The 19,323-nt window shown below is 44.6% G+C and overlaps 1 protein-coding gene across 4 annotated transcripts in view; it reads right to left on the bottom strand.

The window, feature by feature from the left end:
- Nucleotides 1-7,587: 7,587 nt before the first annotated feature.
- Nucleotides 7,588-19,323, bottom strand: part of shank3b (SH3 and multiple ankyrin repeat domains 3b) — a 79,932-nt gene continuing 68,196 nt past the window's right edge. For 2 of the 4 annotated variants that reach the window (XM_039792205.1, XM_039792204.1), the window contains 6 exons: nt 17,423-17,516; nt 15,914-16,528; nt 14,360-14,644; nt 11,927-13,235; nt 11,274-11,300; nt 7,588-9,528 (listed from right to left, as the gene is read on the bottom strand). In XM_039792205.1, coding sequence (XP_039648139.1) covers nt 8,934-9,528; nt 11,274-11,300; nt 11,927-13,235; nt 14,360-14,644; nt 15,914-16,528; nt 17,423-17,516 — 2,925 coding nt within the window. In that variant the 3' untranslated portion in view covers nt 7,588-8,933. The remainder of the gene's footprint in view (nt 9,529-11,273; nt 11,301-11,926; nt 13,236-14,359; nt 14,645-15,913; nt 16,529-17,422; nt 17,517-19,323) is intronic. The other 2 variants (XM_039792207.1, XM_039792206.1) reach the window with 1 other exon arrangement.

Below are 19,323 nucleotides of genomic sequence, written 5' to 3'. Positions count from 1 at the left end.
ATAGTCTAGCTAGCTGTCTGGATTTACCCTGCAGAGATCTGAGGAGCAGTTACCATTATTACAGTGATACTTCTAGTCTTATTCTATTCAAAATATTTGAATATATGTTAACATATTAACTGTGTGTAGTGTGGAGGGGGCTACAGCTGCTTTCCATTGTGCAATCTTGTGTTGTATAACGACAGTGAAGTTGAACCTTGAACCAGTGACCATCAAGGCCATGTGCTCTCATTAGTAAACAGTGATTCATATACACAGTATATAATGGAAGAAGAATGATAAGTATGGCGTATAATAGTAGTTTCCTAAACATAAAATTCCTGCATGCTGCAACTTAACTTAAGTTTGTGTCACTTGTGCTATGCCTATGAGGTTGTTGGACTGACAGTGTGGCTTGTGTGTGTGTATGTGTGTTGGTGTTGATGTTGATATTGACCAACTGTTTTTGTTTATATGCTTGATCATTTCTTTTTACATTTATAGTCAATTTTACTTGTATTGGACTAAACTTCTATGTGCTATTATAATCCTTTTATCTTTTTAGGTGTGACATTGTACGATCTGTCCAGAGACAGCAGATGTAAAATAGCTTTTTGGCTAATTCTGGCACACTGTACATTTTTATATGTATTATTAGTGTGCATTGTCCCTGTTAAATAAACCTGAAATAGATAAAATAAACAGACTAAGAACAACTGTCTCTGTGATGTAAAAGAAAAGGTTGTGTCTCAAAATACACATCCAATATTCTTGGTTGGCACCATCACCAGCACATCATCCCAGGGCCAGGCTAGCTGTGTTCCCCTGTTTCCAGTCTTCATGCTAAGCACGATTCAGAAAATATCAGGATTTGATATAGATTTCTTTATGCTCAAGATTCGATTCAAAATCGATTTTTGATTCAAAAACGATTCTCGATTCAAAAAACGATTAACAGTATGTAAATGTAGTTACTTTTCTCATGTGATTGCAGTAGACATACAATTTAAAAAATAAAAAATATGAATACATTTTTGGAATTCTATGAATCGATTTTGAATCGGTAGAGCTTGAATCTTAATTCGAATATGAATACATGTTTTTGCACACCCCTATTTAGGAGTGTGTGGTCGTCAAACTAAGGTGGTGAAAGTCATGACTCATTAACTCGTCTTTTAAACTTTTAGCGTCTTAACGAGGTCAGAGGTCATCAACTCACCCAGTCCGTAGTAAACGGACTGCTGTTAATGGGAAAGAACCACACAGGAAGGCACAGGTGTTAACTTTGTAATAAATGACAGTTTATTAGAAAGATTACAATCTGTTGCGTTGCAGAGCTCATCGGTTCTCATTTGTGTGCTCTTTAGTTTTTAGAAAAGGGAAGAAAAAAAACCTACAAGTACACACACGCCACTCACTCCAGAAGAAACTACAAACATACTGTAAAAAGAGGAAGCTAGAAAGGAGGAAGGAAGGTAACCATTAAACCATTATAACCAGGTGAATATCAGGAGGAGGAAGGTTTCACACGCAGGTTAGAAAGCCAGGATTCTCAGCCAATCAGCAGGAAGCTGAGGTGTTACCATGGTGAACACCATCAGGTATGCATTGGCAGCTATGTTGGTCCTTTGTTGTATATTTCGCTGCATTCGTGCGGTGTCGGAATATTCAGAAATTAAAGATCAGGTCGGAAAACAAATTCGGAAAGCCGGCGAAAATGTTGGCACACGACTTTGTTGACGTCATATTACGCAGAAAAATGGCGGACAAAAGTAAATGTTGGGTTGATGGTAATAAACTTAATTAATAAACTTATTGCATATCAATCTTTCGCTGACATGTAATTAGTAATATGGTATCAGGCTGTAACTGTTAGCTGCTGTCCACACAGAGTGACCTAGATACGTTTATTTATTAGCATTAGCCTGATAACAGGTCAGGTAAAGGAATATTTGGGAGGTTTTAGGGAATGTGCTGCTGCAGCAACAAGTCTGGGAATCAACCACTAAACCAAAATCCTGGAAACAGCGGTCAACGTGTTTAAACGCTCTGAGCAATAAAACACAACACACTTTGTAGCGTCCATGTTGTTTCCACATTACAACTTAAAGCTCACGAACCTAACGAAGTCGGAAGAACGACTTCCCAACTCGGGGAAATGGGACCATCCGAGGAGCACATGAATGCTCCTTTTCTAATGAAGTCATTAAGTCATCCAACTTAATTTTATTACCGCTGCTTAACAGACCTTCTTAGACGTGTGATCCATAGTTCAGGCCAGTGTGGAAACTTTCTTTTAGCGATGGGGAATTCTCAAATGCTTCAAATGATCGTCCTGGTCCTCTCCTGTCGGCCTTTTGCTGAGACTCCGACTGAACGGCCATTTTGGCTCTTATCTTTCGGACTATGGTTGCATCCTAGTTAGCAGTGATGGAAGAAGTATTCCAATAGTTTACTTAAGTTAAAGTAGTTCTACAGTATCAAAATACTCCATTACAAGTAAAGTCCTGCATTCAAAATATCTGGAACCAAACACATGGTAAACAGATTCAAACTTCAGAAGATGTTGAATCTCAACGACCTGTTAGGCCGTCTACACACCGGCTGCGTGGCGTGAGCGTGGTGTGTCCGTTCATATTTCGGCTCCCATGGTAACAGGTTAGAGCTTGCACACCGCCTGCGTGACACGCCCGTCTCAGGCGCGGTTCGAGCCGCGCCGAAAACGCGTGCGTGCTAGAAATAGGACTGACGCCAATTTTTCACGCGACATGCAAGCGTGTTGGAAGCGTGAAAAGATGTTTATATGTCATTTTGACACAAATATATTTAATAAATGACATTTTGATGTTTGAAAGTGTCTAGGTTTTGACATAAATGCATATATAATTTAAAAAAGACGTCTTTGCTGTTATCAAATCAGTATATATATATTTATGTTTAACATGAAGTATACTACTGCTTGAGTGCAGTAAATCAATGGGAAACATCCATGTGTCCAGACAAGGCTAGCAGCAGCAGCAGCAGCAGCGCCGCGTCAGACACGTTTCTGGTGTGCAAAGACGTAGAAAACGCCACACAGCCTCCACACAACTGACACGCAACAGAAACGCCACGCTCACGCCACGCAGGCCGTGTGCAGGAGCCCTTACACCGATTTGATTTTGAAGGCAGAACTTTCAGTAAAAATAACAAAGGAACTACTTTTCAGTGTGAAGGAACGCCAATATTCTCACTTCATCACCACGTCACTGAAGAGATATTTTTTTTTAGCAGCAGGTTTGCTGCTTTCTGATTGGCTGAGAAATCCTACAAAAAATGAATGACCTCATGTTTATGTTAGTGTACAGGGTGGGGGACCTGAGGTCAGAGGTGACATCACCTCTCCATCACTGATTATCATTGTTACAACTGCAGAGAAAGCGACAGCCCACGTCTCATTCTGTGGATACAGTAGACTAATAGTCCTTTATAATATATACTACACATACAGTACATATTTAAAATAAATGTGATATTCACTCAATGTAAACAGCTACTCACGAGCTCTCTCTTTACCTGTGAGACCAATACTGTCAAAAGTTCTAAAGATGAATTACTAAAAAGATGTTTTGTGGTGTAACGTTTCCACTGGTTACCTCCGCCGAGGAGGTCTTCGGTTTGGTTTGTCTGATTGTCTGTCAGCAAGATCAAGATTACGGAAAAACAACAGGCCCGATGTTCATGATCGTTGGTGGAAAGGTGTAGCATGGGCCACGAAAGAACCCATTCAATTTTGGAGTGGATCCAAATCACAGAGCAGATACACAAACAATTTTTCACTTTCGCTAACAATCTAGATAGGGCGTGGCCTTTAGTGGAGGTCTGCGCGCTCAAGAGTTCCCTTTCAATTTTGTATTGGTACGGTCCAGTGTGGAAGGCTACTTAAAGCTACGTCGTGTAAGAATTTCTCCCAACTAGCGGTGAAATTGTATATGACAAACAACTGAATATTCATTTCTAGCCCCTCCCATTCCCAGCGCGTTTTAACTCCTATGGTGGCCGTATTATTTCGTCCGTGAGCGTTCCTTCCACTCCAATATTAACTTTGGTCTTGTTGCTTTTGCCTGTCGCATTGTCGTTTAAATTCTCTTTTAAACTTCCTTTGGAGACTCCGTTACGTGTCCTAAATCTGCCGGCAGTCGCGAGTAATCTCCCCCTGGCATTCGTCACGGTGCCACGGAGTGTAAGAGGGCGAAAGGCGGAGCTATTCGGCTGATGTATTTTAAAGATATGGCACTTCATATTAATGTTTGCAATGTTCTTCTTTCCTAGTTAAATGTTCAGTGTTTATTTTTGTGAGTTTAAGTGCTGCTCTGTATTTTTGTTTAATCTATGCATGTCCCCATAGGAAAATGTAATGCATGTTTTGATGTTAGAGAATGTATGTGAAGGAGCAAGCATCTTAAATGCATCACCTTTTTTACTATATGTGAAACTGTGCATGTTTGAATGTGTATTTAAGCATGTTTTCTACCTAACATGTGGGCCTATGATAGCCTCACATCTGTTTCTGAAGATGACGGCAGTGAAGACTGAGCACATCATTAGCTTTAGGGGCTGTCACACTTAGACATTGGCAACCAAATGCCAAAAATAGAAGGCCCCCTCCGATTTTTGTAACTTTCCCAAACCAACAATGTGACTCTGATGCTTACTTCACGCAGCGTTTGGCCTGGAAAACCGAGGTGAGCAAAGTAAGAACTTCTCTACGTACGATTCGTCGCAGCTTGCCTAGTAGTGGACCAACAGTACTTCGTACAAAGTAGTTTGTTTTCGAGCATATCTCGAACGTTAACATGAGCGTGTTTAATCAGATCTATCAAATATTTCAAGGGTGTTAACTACTGGGACTACAGACTGGCGACTAGAAGAAATGGATAGTGTGATTAAGTTAGATGTAATTCATAAACTCATTCAAGTGGGTTGAGAGTTCAGTCACTCCTTAAAGTCAAACAGCTGATGGTGACTGTTTACAAAGGCTGAATATCACATACAGCTAAGACTTTATAGAGTACAGCCTACCAAAATATTACTGTATACATTTTATTGTCTACTTTACTTTATATATTACACTATAGCTACATTATTCTACCATAATATATATTATACAGACTATAAAGTCTACTGTAATGTGCTGTACATAGACTATACATTTTATACCTCTGTGCATAAAACTTTTTCACATAAAAGGGCACCGTGAACTTGTACAACTTTGGGATTCATGATTGTGGTTCAGCTCGTGTTTAGGTACTTCAGCTGGAAATACAAAGTGATATAAACGCAGTAGATTTGTTGTTGTGGAAACAGGCACTGGAACATTGATTGTGCTTCAGAGGGGATTAAAGAGGAGAGACTGTAACTTGTCAGATGAATTATGTAGTCAGGTCAAATTAGTGTGAATTTACTGTGTGAAGTTATTTAGAAAAGAGGGAGTCAAAGCCTAGTTGAAGTCAACAGTTTGTGATTATTCAGGTGTTATTAACTCGGCTAGTTAAAGTGAAGAAATACACCACCTTTTTTTTACAGACTGTATCTCATCTATTGTGCAAATGTAGAAATGTCATCAAATAGAATTGATACTTTGTGGTTTTAGCGGCAGTTAAACTCTGCTGCATAGATTAGTTACTAGCCTGCAGAGGTGGAAGAAGTATTCAGATCCTTTAAGTACTAATACCACACTATGAAAATACTCCGCTACAAGTAAAACAGCGTGGCTGCGCAACCGGTACAAGTCCGCAGATGTCCACGGATGCAGAGCGCGCAAAGTATGTCCGAGCATCCCGGACGGGTGAACTGGGACTCGTTGCCTGCTTGTCTGTTGTCTTGCCTGTTTAAAGGAAGTTTTTTCCTCGCCATTGTTGCACCAAATGCTTGTTCTGGGGGGGGGTTGTTAATTATAGAGTGTGGTCTAGACCTGCTCTATCTGTAAAATGTCCTGAGATAACTCCTGTTGTGATTTGACACCATAAATACAATTAAATTGAAATTGAATTTTCGGTTAATGATTGGTTGACGAGGGTCGGCCATCGGTCAGAAAAAAACCCTCTAAATTAGCATCCCTATCAAACACATTTTTTGGACTTCACATGATTGCACGGTAAACTGTAATTAGGCAACTTGCCTGTTTTAAAACTATTTACTCTATTAATGTTCTGGAGGAAACTCCACGTATGGCAGGGAATAAATCCCCAATATGGCAGGGAGGAAACTCCATCTATGGCCTGTTCCTGGTGAGTTACCATTACTGCGAGATGGTTATGGCAGGTACAGCCACACTTGATCGGTTAGTTTAGGAATAATAGAGTTAAGAGTTTGGTATGTCAGTGTAAGGAAGGTCTAGGAGGGGAAGGAGGAAGGTATTTTCTGTACAGATGGCTTTAAACAGATAGCACCATGTACAGTAAGCCCTCGATAAGCAGGTTAGAAACCAGAGAGGTTTACAGTTGGAGCTCCGCTGCAGCTCTCCCTGAAACACACGGCACATCAGCACAAAGTCACACTCATTGACAAATCATTATGGATTTCAAAAACGTCACCGAAACGACCTTTGAAATTCAACTCCTTGTCAAATCATAAGGAACTCAAAAATCATTTTCCAAACTATTATAAACTCTGTTAAGTCACCACCACCACATTATTATTACTTGTTATTCATAAATTCTAAATGATCGGTGTTAAAGGGATACGCCACCGTTTGTTGAAATAGGGCTCATCACGGTCTCCTCTAGCTGTAGATAGGTGGGGTCTCCTCTAGCTGTAGATAGGTGGGGTCTCCTCTAGCTGTAGATAGGTGGGGTCTCCTCTAGCTGTAGATAGGTGGGGTCTCCTCTAGCTGTAGATAGGTGAGGTCTCCTCTAGCTGTAGATAGGTGGGGTCTCCTCTAGCTGTAGATAGGTGGGGTCTCCTCTAGCTGTAGATAGTGGGGTCTCCCCTAGCTGTAGATAGGTGGGGTCTCCTCTAGCTGTAGATAGTGGGGTCTCCCCTAGCTGTAGATAGGTGGGGTCTCCTCTAGCTGTAGATAGGTGGGGTCTCCCCTAGCTGTAGATAGGTGGGGTCTCCTCTAGCTGTAGATAGGTGGGGTCTCCTCTAGCTGTAGATAGGTGGGGTCTCCTCTAGCTGTAGATAGGTGGGGTCTCCTCTAGCTGTAGATAGGTGGGGTCTCCCCTAGCTGTAGATAGGTGGGGTCTCCTCTAGCTGTAGATAGGTGAGGTCTCCTCTAGCTGTAGATAGGTGGGGTCTCCTCTAGCTGTAGATAGGTGGGGTCTCCCCTAGCTGTAGATAGGTGGGGTCTCCTCTAGCTGTAGATAGGTGGGGTCTCCTCTAGCTGTAGATAGGTGGGGTCTCCCCTAGCTGTAGATAGGTGGGGTCTCCTCTAGCTGTAGATAGGTGGGCCAACGCATCTTTTGTGCATGCATCGTTTTAGTCCGGTGCAACACCGGCAGCCCCGCCGCTAGTTAGCTTAGCGTAGTGAATGGAATCCTATGTTGCCGGTTAGCATGTTGTGACTAAAAGTGAGCCAACAAAAGACAAAAAAACAACCTAATTACTTGCACTGAGACAAAAAAATGCGTTGGCCCACCTATCTACAGCCAGGGGAGACCGTGATAAGAACTATTTCAACAAACGGTGGTGTATTCCTTTAAGATATGAACTCAAAAGAAACAAACAAATTCTTCATGAGTGATATTTAAAAAAAAAAAGAAGAAAAAAGAAGCTAAGTCACAAGAAAGACGGAGAAATGTCCTCAGCTAATCTCCCATTGTTGTTGTTGTTGTTGTTGTTAAGGTTGAGACTCCCAGGAGCTCGCTAATCGCCCAGCTAAACTCGTCTGGGGAAGCAGGGTGGCACGAGGAAAACAACCCGTCTCATTATATTAGTAATTGGTTTGTCAGCTCTTTGATCAATGTCTCCGCTGTTGGGATCAGCAGAACAGCTCTGTGTCCAGCTGTGATTAGCTTAGTATAGTAATCTGTTAATGAATGGACACAAAGTAGATTAACATGCTCACAGCTTCTCAAATATGAACATTTGCTTGTTTTGTTAGTCTTCTACTATAGTAAAATTAATATCTTTGGGTGTTGGAGAGTCATTTATAGCGTTAATATTGGATTTTATATTGATATACTGCCAGAAATTGATCTGTCGGGATTTGTTCCTATCGCCCGACGCACAAAGCGAATTAGACAAAGAGGCGAACATTATTTGCTTGTCGTCTTGCGGGCAGAACTGTAACGCGATTACACGCAAATATTCCCAATATGTTCCCACGACGCAAATATTCGCTTCGAGAAAATAGTTTGTGCCATGTAGTGTGAAATAAACATTGTTCTCTCCTGTCAATTGTTGCCTTTACTTAAATCTCCCGTTAATGCCAGAATCGAACCTTTGTGTTGGAGATGTAAAGTTCAATGTTCTTGAACTTTTCCTGCAAAACCTGGCGGAAAATAAGTGCAGTGCATGCCGTACAGCTGGTCTCTCTATTGCAAATCATAGCCATGTTCTGTGCATTGTTTGACTTGCACTGAAAACTCAGCCTACTACAGAGCAACCAGGATAACGCTCGGAAAAATCTTTTCCAATTTTTTGTCTTTTAAATAGAGGAATTACAAATTTGGTAGAGGGCTTTTATGGCTTAACTAGGAGGCACTAGATGTTAACAGAGGGCAAACTAAATCTTGTAGGTCTAAACTGTAAACTAAAGTTAAATACTGGACACGGTCTTGGTGCTACCAGTTGGTTTGGGTTGATCAAAGAGCTGACAAGCCAAAATGTCTTCGAGGTCACTCAGATAGCTGGGCTCCACGTTGGTAAAAAGGTCTAAAGATTCAGTCACTGCTAAGATATTCTAGTCAAAGAGAGATGGCCTAGTGTCTGACCAGAGGTTATGAGGTCACAGGATGTCCAGAGGTCAGGGGTCAAGTGGAACCATCCAGCAGCTGTCTGAGCGCCCTCTCGATGTTGATTCGGTGTCCCAGTCTGGTGACGCCCAGCTCCACGTAGTCCTCCTTGGTGAGAGCGGGCAGATGGGAGCCTTCGATTTCGTGCTCCTGGAAGCGCTGGCGGTGTTCGGCCAGGCCCACGCTCTCCAGCCAGTCGCCCACGTCATATTTATTCCACAAGTTAAGGGGCCGCTGCCTCCATGGCCGAAGGGCCAACAGGGGCCCGCTGAGGACCGGGGAGGGGCAGGGAGAGGCGTGGGGCGAAGGAGAGGGCGAACGAGACCTGGTTCGTGCGCTGGCGCTTCGCATCACAAACCGAACCTCCTTCGGTTCCGAGGGGAGGCTGAGACTGGACGACTTTAGGATGGTTAGACTGCGACCCGAGCTCAGATCTGGCCTTTCAGGGCAGGTGGTGGGGGAGGAGGCGAGCCCTATTGACCTATCGGATGGGGAGGGAGAGGGGGAGGGGCTCCGGCGGGTTACAGGGTAGCGGCTTCCTGGTCGGACTGTGTAGCTGGCGCCAAATCCTCGCTGGGAGATAGTGTGGAGTTCCCCAAGACTGGAGAACAACCTGCAACACATTAAACGGTACGTGAATGACATAAACATCAGTTGATCAGTCCCTCCAGAAAAACGTGATTATGCGATCGCATAATTCAACGCATAATCAGCCAAAGTCTGCATATTTATGTGGGGGTGTGTGTTTTTTCAAATACGCCCACTTTCACCGCATAAATTGCTGATTTCCGCACAAAATATGTGGTGCTTGCATGATTTCATAATCCCCGCATTTTCGTTGCAACAAAAAGTCCCATAATATATCTTAGCAGAAAGTTGAAAAATGTTGCGTTTACTTCACACGAGAGCAGCCATTTTCCCCTGTTGCCATGGGAACGTTATGAAGTGACGTTATAAAGTGACGTTATAAAGTGACGTAATTACGTGAACATCGAAAAGCAGGGTGTTGGGGGATCACTGTTTTTTCTGCAATTTCATCGCATAAAATTGCATAAATATCATATAGAATATTCCATCGCATTTTTTAAGAAAATGTGCTGCATAATCAAGGATTTTTGCCCGCAACAATCACAAAAAAAACTCCACATTTTTCTGGAAGGACTGGTTGATGTGTCTACATGGAGTTAAGCTAAGCCTCGCTCCCCTCAGGCTACATCTTCACTACGATGTTTTCTTTTAAAAACAAATCTCTTTTAAGAAGTTTTTTCAAATACGCCCACTTTCGCCGCATAAATTGCCTTGCGAGGCTTGCATGATTTCATAATCCCCGCATTTTCGTTGCAAAAAAAGTCCCATAATATATCTTAGCAGAAAGTTGAAAAATGTTGTGTTTACTTCACACAAGAGCAGCCATTTTCCCCTGTTGCCATGGGAACGGTATGAAGTGACGTTATGAAGTGACGTAATTACGCGACGTGAACATCGAAAAGCAGGGTGTTGGGGGGGGGGGATCACTGTTTTTTCTGCAATTTTTGCAAATTCCCGCAATTTCATCGCATAAAATTGCATAAATATCATATAGCAATATTCCATTGCATTTTTTTAAGAAAACGTGCCGCATAATCAAGGATTTTTGCCCGCAACAATCACAAAAAAACTCCACATTTTTCTGGAAGGACTGGTTGATGTGTCTACATGGAGTTAAGCTAAGCCTCGCTCCCCTCAGTCTTCACTTCACTTCACTTCTTCACTACGATGTTTTCTTTTAAAAACAAATCTCTTTTAAGAAGTTTATGCATTGCATCCACACTACTCCGGTGTTTCCGAGCCCCTAAAACGGAGACTATTGGAAACGTCTTATCGGTTAGGTAGCTTACACACCTTTCAGTAACAGTTACACCTCGTCATCGTTTCAAGCTAATAACTCCCTGCTCTTACTTTTCCCCACTGTTCTTTCTCCAAATTATTTTCAACTTACACATCGATGGTTCTCAACCACAGGGTAACGTCAGACAATCTGCTTCCTGTTTCTATTCCCATTCCTTGCACTTTTGCTCATATATTTTTGGTTTTGGAAAGGAAACCGCTCTTACGTTTGGCGCGTGCATACCGCATGCCAAGAAATACAAAGCTTGACTGGCCTTGTTATGGTTGGTAAGCTATTATTTTGGCAGAGTTGTTAAGCAAATGGTCCATTCCAAGCTTTTATTCAAAAGACAGATAGGACAGTCATTTCTTTTCAACATTTAGTAGTTAGTCATCGGTGAAGAAGGTGCGTGTTAGTTAGCTGTTAGCGAATCAATAAAAAAATCATCTCTTAGCGATAACGAGAAATGTTTACCAGAGATAAAAACCTACGATTTACTCTCTCCACTGTCCAAACATCTGGAACAACACAAACAACAGAGTCTGTTACAACCACCGCACACACGGTAGTACTGTGAGGTCAGTAGTACTGCAGTATTTACAGTAAAAAGGCAGTCAGGATTCATACGCATTTTAACCAATACTTTTTCATGACTTTTTGGCAAATTTCCATGACTATGTGTTCCTGAAAATGTCAGTCGACATTATACAATCTGTGTTAAAGTTGACCCTCATAGGTTTAACTACAACATGAATGATAATGTCTGTGGTTCATAGATGGATTCTTAATATCGCTCCCCGAATACGTTGAGGTTAAGACGACCTGAAAATACATTTATTAATGACATGTTATTATTCTGTGTTAAAAATAATTCCGTGACTTTTCCAGGTTTTTTCAAAACGTATGAACCCTGAATGACACAAACACACACACACACACATTTAAATGGATAAAGTCAAGAATGATACACACAATGACACACACACACACACACACATTTAAATGGATAAAGTCAAGAATGATACACACAATGACACACACACACACACACACACACACACACACACACACACACACACACACGGTAGTACTGTGAGGTCAGTAGTACTGCAGTATTTACAGTAAAAAAGGCAGTTTGTAGTACCTGGCGCCTCCTACTGGCGACCTGCGGCCCGGATCGAGGGGACTTGGCTCCTCCCCCAGCGAGTGACTGTCTTTGTTGAGCAGCTGCAGCCGATTGGCCAGATCCAGTCCGGACCCCGCCCTGCCGCTCAGCTCCAGCGCTGAGGCCGACCGATTGGTCAGATCCGCGGCTGAGCCCGCCCCCTGACCTCCCAGCGCCGCCGGACGTCCCCCTTCGTCCGGGCTGAAGCCCCGCCTCTCCTCGCGGTCGTCCCCGCCCCCCCACAGCTTGGACCTCCTCTGGAACAGATAGCGAGGCTGCCGGCCGCCGCCGCCGGTGGGGGAGGAGCAGAGGGGGGAGGAGGGGGAGGAGCAGGACGCGGCAGACGGGAGGAGCTCGCTGTCCGACGACTGCTTCAGCAGCGGATCCCGGAGCGCGGATCGGCCGCGCCCGATGGGCGAACGAAGGCGTGGCTTGAGACCGATTGGCGAGGTGGCTGGGGAGGAGGGAGAAGGGTGAGCAGCGGGAGGGGAGGAGGGGGAGGAGGGAGCGGGAGGGGAGGCCAAGGTGATGGAGGGAGGGAGCGAGCTGGGGGAGGACGAGCTGTCGTGGAGCCGTTCGTCACCTCCTTCCTCCTCATCTGCTCGTCGACCCATAGACTCAGGACCGCTCTCTCCTCCTCCTCCTCCTCCTCCCTCCCCTCCTCGCCGTGGCAACAGTATAAGGGATGATGGGGGAGGAAGGGCGGGAGGAGTGGCGAAAGCAGCGGGTGGAGTCACCAGGCCGATTCTGCGCAGCTCCTCCCTCGTCTCCTCATCGCTGGACGAAAGCAGCGCCGGTGGGAGTGTGACTGTGTAAGCCCCGCCCTCCTCCTCTGAGCTGCCCACTGTGAGGCTTCTGCGCCTGTCAATCAGAGCAGGGTGGCTCTCATTGGCCAGCGCTGGCAAGGGGCTGGGTCTCCAGCGCTCAGGGGAGGGGGCGGCAGGTGATGTCACTCCTCCCTCCGTTTCGGGACGCTCCACTTGTCCGTCAGGGAATATTGGCGGGGTTATGCGTTTGTGCCTCAGCTCGGGACTGGTCTGGGGAGTGGTGCGCTTGGTTCGCTGCTCGGGGCTTGTCTGAGGAGTGGCGCGTTTGGACCGCGGCTCGGGGCTGCCCTGCGGGGTGGGGATAGGGGTGCGCTTGTGTCTCCCCTCGGGGCTTGCGGCTGGAGTGGGGATGGGCGTGGTGGAGGCAGATGCGTGTTTCAGTCGAGGCTCGGGGCTCGGCGTGCGGGCAGTGAGCGCTCGTTCTCGTGCAGCGAGAGCCAGGGCGAGTGGAGACGAGGGGTCTGAGGCGAGAAGAGAGGTTTACAGTTGTAAAGTTTTAGTATGGACAGATTTTATGCTCTTTTTATGACTATAATTATTGTCAGGGTCACACGGAATCTGGAGATGCAGTATTTTCCGCAGTATTTTAAACTAATTTAAATGAAACTCAGAATGTTAACACATCTCCACTCCAAGCGGAAAAACTGCCGGCTAAATTCTGCACAACACCGCTGAACAACTGTAAAAGAATTAATATATACAGTATATATGCTGATTCTGTCATCCTGACATCCTCTCCAGGTGGAGTTATTGCTCCAAACAATGCGCACAAACACACACACACACACACACACACGACGTGCGCACACATACACACACACACACACACACACACACACACACACACACACACACACACACACACACAGAGTGTTTGTACCCTTTAGACAGGAATGCGACGGTGGATGCCGTCGCCGTCTAAACGAAAGGCACATCTCATAAAATATTTAGTCGTTTTCACCCGCGAGCGTATTCGTGTAAACTGGGCTTTACTTTTGCTAAGCAGTACATTCTTGTTTTGTTTCTAAACCTTTTTATAGAAAAAAATTTACATTGTTTTTATAATTCTGTGATTTGGATAAACGTTAATGCTCTAATTACCAGAATTGATTATTGTAACTTTGCTATAGACCTTTTTCACGGCAGACATGTTGACATGTCATAGTAGGAAAAGCACAGGTGTATTCAAACCCATTACTGATGGCTGCATTCCACTTAGGAGAGGTCCTGGTATTAAACCATTACTGATGGCTGCATTCCACTTAGGAGAGGCCCTGGTATTAAACCATTACTGATGGCTGCATTCCACTTAGGAGAGACCCTGGTATTAAACCATTACTGATGGCTGCATTCCACTTAGGAGAGGTCCTGGTATTAAACCATTACTGATGGCTGCATTCCACTTAGGAGAGGTCCTGGTATTGTTCATGCTGACTCACTGAAATCTCTTCCTGGGACACTTGATGGAATTGAGCCATCGTTAAGGTTATTAATTTCAGCTGTGCTTCTCCTACTATAACAAGTCAACATGTCTGCTGTGAAAAAGATCCATTGTGATACAGAATGCATCCAGACTCAGACTGACCTAGAGGTTTCCCCGTCAGCGGGTGGAGGAAGGTGTGAGGCGTCGGTGAGGGCGACAGGACCGGAGCTGGAGGGGGAAGCTCGCCGAGGTCGTCCATCGAGTGGCTCTGAGTGAGGAGGGGCACCTGGTTCTCGGACCCGGCTCCCTCCACAGACAGGAAGAGAGACGACCTGCGACCCTGAACCCGAGCGCGCTCTGAGAGAACCTGCTGCTGGTACAGCTCGGCCCTGCTGGGGCTGCCGCCTCCGTCTACTCTCAGCAAATCTTGATCTCTGATTCCAAGTCCTAGAAGAAGAAGAAGAAAACACACAAGGAGTGAGACGGGTAGGAGTGACATTAGGGGTCTACAGCATTATATTAGTGTCTCAATCCTGAGCTGGTGAAGGGACAATTTGAGAGCACAATATTGTTTTTAGCAAGCACATGAAGAAGCAGCAATCAGATTAAATTCTGAACTCAATGTAGTGATTTGCTTGTCTGCTACGATCCACATCAGCTCACACTAATAACCTCTTAGGCCGGTTACACACTGGCTGCGTGGCGCGAGCGTGTCAGCTGCGTGGCGTGGACGTTTATATATCGGCTCCCATGGTAACAGGTTAGAGCGTACACACTTCCTGCGTGACACGCACGTCTCGCATCTCGTGCATGTTGGAAATAGGACTGACGCCTATTTTTCACACGACACGCAAGCGTTGTTGGAAGCGTTTCCAGGCAAAATAGAACAGGAGAAGATGTTTATATGTCGTTTAGACACGAATACATATTAATAAATGACATGTTGATGTTTGAGGTTTTGATATAATTATACTGATTATAATCAAATCAGTATATATTTATGTTTAACCCGATATTTCATTTTATCAATGGGAAACATCCATGTGTCCAGACAAGGCTAGCAGCAGCAGCAGCGCCGCGTCAGACACGTTTCTGGTGTGTGAGGACACCATGAGACATGAAACATGAAATCCATGCATCTGACACGCAACAGAAACGCCACGATCACGCCACGCAGCCAGTGTGTAACCGGCCTTAAAAGTACTTTTCTGTGTGCTTCCAAGTTTTACCAGATTTACCATTTTACAGTGTGCTTCAATTCAGAGTCAATAGGAGAATTGAAGTTGGTATTTTCTGATTGTCTTTAAATTGATCATTCTTAGGTAATTGGTCACTCTGGAAGCACTTGGAGAATGGCCTCAATCAGACGGAGTGCTTTTTGCACCACAGAGACTTTTTTTGTTGAAGACTACAATTGCAAGGCAACCACATTCACCACCACAGAAGGCCCGCCTCTCAATTAATCTGATTGGACAATGGGGGAGAAATGCAAATCATGTAGGGCGCTTTTCTGCAGAGTTTTTTTCCACTAGAGGCGGTGTAGCTGCCAACCAAAACAGGAACTTAGCAAAGTACAGACTGACTTTGACAAAACTAAATGCATTGACCACAGAATACATTTTAGTTTGTGCGCAAAACTTCCCATCATGCATCAGGAAATTAGACACAAATATAACTCGTTAGAAATGAGAAAAGACAAGTGTGAGCGATCCTGACCCTGCTCCTCTACAGGAAGTTGTTTCAACAAAGGTGACTTCCTCCTCTGCGGCTTGGAGGGCGGAGCCTGCTGTCCCACGTTCGCGTAAGGGTTTTCTATTGCCCGTCCCCGGCGGCGCGATAGCGGTGAGTGGCCGAGGGCCGGGCTGGTGCTGTGGAGAGACAGCGTGGATGTGTGCGTGGCGGTGTGAAGCGTGTGCGTGGCGGTGTGCGTGGCGGTGTGCAGCGAGTGCGTGGCGGCCGCGGCGTGCGCGTCAGGCTGCAGCTGCGGCGGCGTGTCCTGCAGGATGATCATCGACCTCGCCTTCCTCTGGCGCTCGGCGTGGGCGTGGCTCCGCGTCGGCGAATCGGAGAGCTCCTGGAGCCTCGGCTCCGCCCCCGGCTTGAAGCTGGAGCGGGTTAGCCCCTCCCCTCTGGCCGGGGGAGGAGGGGGGAGGAAGGAAGGAGGGGGGCCGGAGTCCAGGAGGAAGAGAGAGGAGGTGGAGGAGGAGGCGGAGGGAGGAGGGGGCGGAGCCATCTGAGGAGGAGGAGGGATGAAGCTGTCCGTCAGGGAAGAGCTCCGAGGAAACCGACTTTCGTTGATCAGAGCGGTGATCCTGTCGTCATCAGGTGTGCCTGCCGTGGTAACCATGGAGACGTTAAAATTAAGGTACCCAACACTTCAAACTATACACATACCACAAAAATGTAGCCCAAACTTTGTGACTTTGAGAATACAGTATTTAGGGGTGTCGCGATTCTCCAAATCCACGATTTGATTAATATTTTTGTCACTTTGCGACAAGTAGCCTACAAGATGCTAACGAGAGACTTCTGTAATGTCAATACAGTAAAAATTGACCTACAACGAAATTCGTTCGCTGCTAGCTACGAGTTAGCAATCAAACACAACAAAGGCGGTCACTTGAATGGCGTTTTGAGCTAACGTTAGCAATCAAACAATCATAGAGCTACAACGTTTTTGAAATGATTACCATCTTCTGTTTTTGTATGTAAAGAGAAAAGTTTATTATTTTATGGATTTCACAAATTTCAGTATGACACTTTATGCCGTAAACCGTTCAAATCTGAGCATGCACGACTCACATCTGCACTCGACTCACATCGGGCAGTGACACCACCGTGCTTTACCTTCGTTGTTTGTTTTTTATAACTCACGGGAAAGGCAAAATGTTGCCACACCGGTAACTTCAGGGAAGTAGGAGGATTTTCCAGTTCTGTTGTTTCTCCGTCTTCTCCAGCAGTACCCATGGTGTCTGGAAAAGTGCAGCTGCAGGCTACCGCTAAGCTAACGTTACCCTGTGTCTTTAGCTGCATGCTACCAGCCGGTAAGCTACGCTGTGTCTGTTGTTGTTTTTACTTCAGACGTGCGCAAGTAGGCGGGGGTGGAGAGAGAAATACTGGGGGAATCGTCAATCCTGCTTTGGATTTAGATCAAAATCCTGACACCCCAATACAGTATGTACAACAACGTGTGTGTGTGTGTGTGTGTGTGTGTGTGTCTCTCACCAAAGCTCTTGGTTCTGGACATTCCTCGGGGTAAAGCCATGGTGCTTTTCTCTGGAGCCGAGGGGGGCACCAGACCCTGACGCTCAAACAACGACTGCAGACACAAACACACACTTGGTCCAAAAAAACTGATTTTTGTTGCTCATCTTAACTGAGGATTTGTAATGATGAAAAGTAATCCCCGTCATAACGTGTGAACTCAAGCCAGATCATTTTTCTTATATCGTGCGCAGACTTGACCCTTTAACGCAGAACTATCCCTTACAGCACATGTGTCAAACTCAAGGCCCGTGGGCCAAATCTGGCCCCTTGCAGATTTAGATCCGGCCCGTATATCAATTTGGGTTCACAATAGATTTTGGCTCGCCTAGTTGTGCGCCAAACCAAAAACACAGGAAAGTGTTTTTTAAACTGCAATTACCTGACATTCAAAGCAGACTGCAGACTCAGAAATTCCCACAGAAGCAGAGAGAGAGTTTTCATATTCTTGATCTCTCAGGTCAGCTGACCAGCTGCTCCTGATGGTGCCTAAAGCTAGGCTTAAGCTCAGAGGGGATCGAGCGTCTGCCGTTGCAGCTCCAAAACTTTGGAATGGACTGCCTCTGCACATTAGACAGGCCTCCTCTCCTCTCCTCTCTCCTCTCTAAAACTCTTCTTAAAACCCACATCTTTTCTTTGTCTTTTAACACCAGGTAGAGTGTTGATCTTATGTGTATACTTGCTTATTTTAATTAAAGACAGTGCATTTTAGTTTTTATTTATTCTACTTATTTAATTTAATTTTAATTTTTATTGCATTTATCTTTATATTGGGTACCTCTGTGCTCTGTTATCTATTTATTCTGTTTTATTTTTTTGTGCAGCACTTTGGAAACCTTGTGTTTGTTAAAATCGTGCTATATAAATAAAGTGGATTGGATTGGATTGGATATTCAGGCTGTGAAACAGCTTGTTGTTAAAACAATAGTATTTCTTGATTTGCTAAACTCTATGATGGCTAAGGAACTCTTTTTGTGACTTGTATGGCTTCATGTCAACAACAAATGTGACAAAAAGCAACAAATTTACAAAAAAGGTGACAAATGTCTGAGAAAGCCACTAAAAGGTTGGAACAAAAACAATAAAAATTTGGAAAAAAGCTACCAAAATGTTTAAAAAAAAAGTGACATGCACATCAAGAAACTCTGCATGTCTGGCCCTTGGTGTGATTCTCTTTTTCCACTGTGGCCCTCTGGGAAAATGAGTTTGACAGTACATAGACTAGACTATTCTCCCTCCAGATTGCAGAAAATATTTCCGGAGGTGTCATCCCAATGTATTAAGTGTCGGAGTGAAGAAGGAACACTATCCCACTTATTCTGGTCATGTCATAAGCTACAATCATTCTGGGGCTCCTTGGTTGAGTTTTTCACCAAGGCCTTTAATCATCCATGTAACCCAGACCCATTCACCGTATTGTTCGGAGTGGCCAATCCAGATAGTGTGAAGAGTAGTGGTGAAGCCAAGGCTATTTCCCTTTCAACATTAGCCAGAAAGCTGATTTTACAATCTTGGAAATCTCAAAGGTCTCCTATACTTGAAATATGGTTGAGAGAGCTGGGAAATGTCTTAAACTTGGAGAAAACCAGGTACATCATGTCTGCTTAAGAGGAATTTTCTTTTGAAATCTGGCAACCTTTTCTCGATTTAATGTCTAAAAACTGAACTTGTGCTACCCTGTCGCTGTGCCATTACCTTTGTCTTATGTCAAGTAACCTGTACTGTCTTGTGTAGCACCACCAACTATTGTTATTATGTTTCTACTTCTTTGTTACGAAAACAATCAAAATAAATACACAAAAAAAGAAAATGAGTTTGACAACCCTGCCTTACAGGAATCATATCTCCGAGAGTCGTTAATA

This window comes from Perca fluviatilis, chromosome 23 (genome assembly GCF_010015445.1).
Source record: "Perca fluviatilis chromosome 23, GENO_Pfluv_1.0, whole genome shotgun sequence".
Lineage (NCBI taxonomy): Eukaryota > Metazoa > Chordata > Actinopteri > Perciformes > Percidae > Perca > Perca fluviatilis.
The sequence above is the reverse complement of the archived record's forward strand: the minus strand, read 5'-3'. Positions and strand labels throughout refer to the sequence as shown.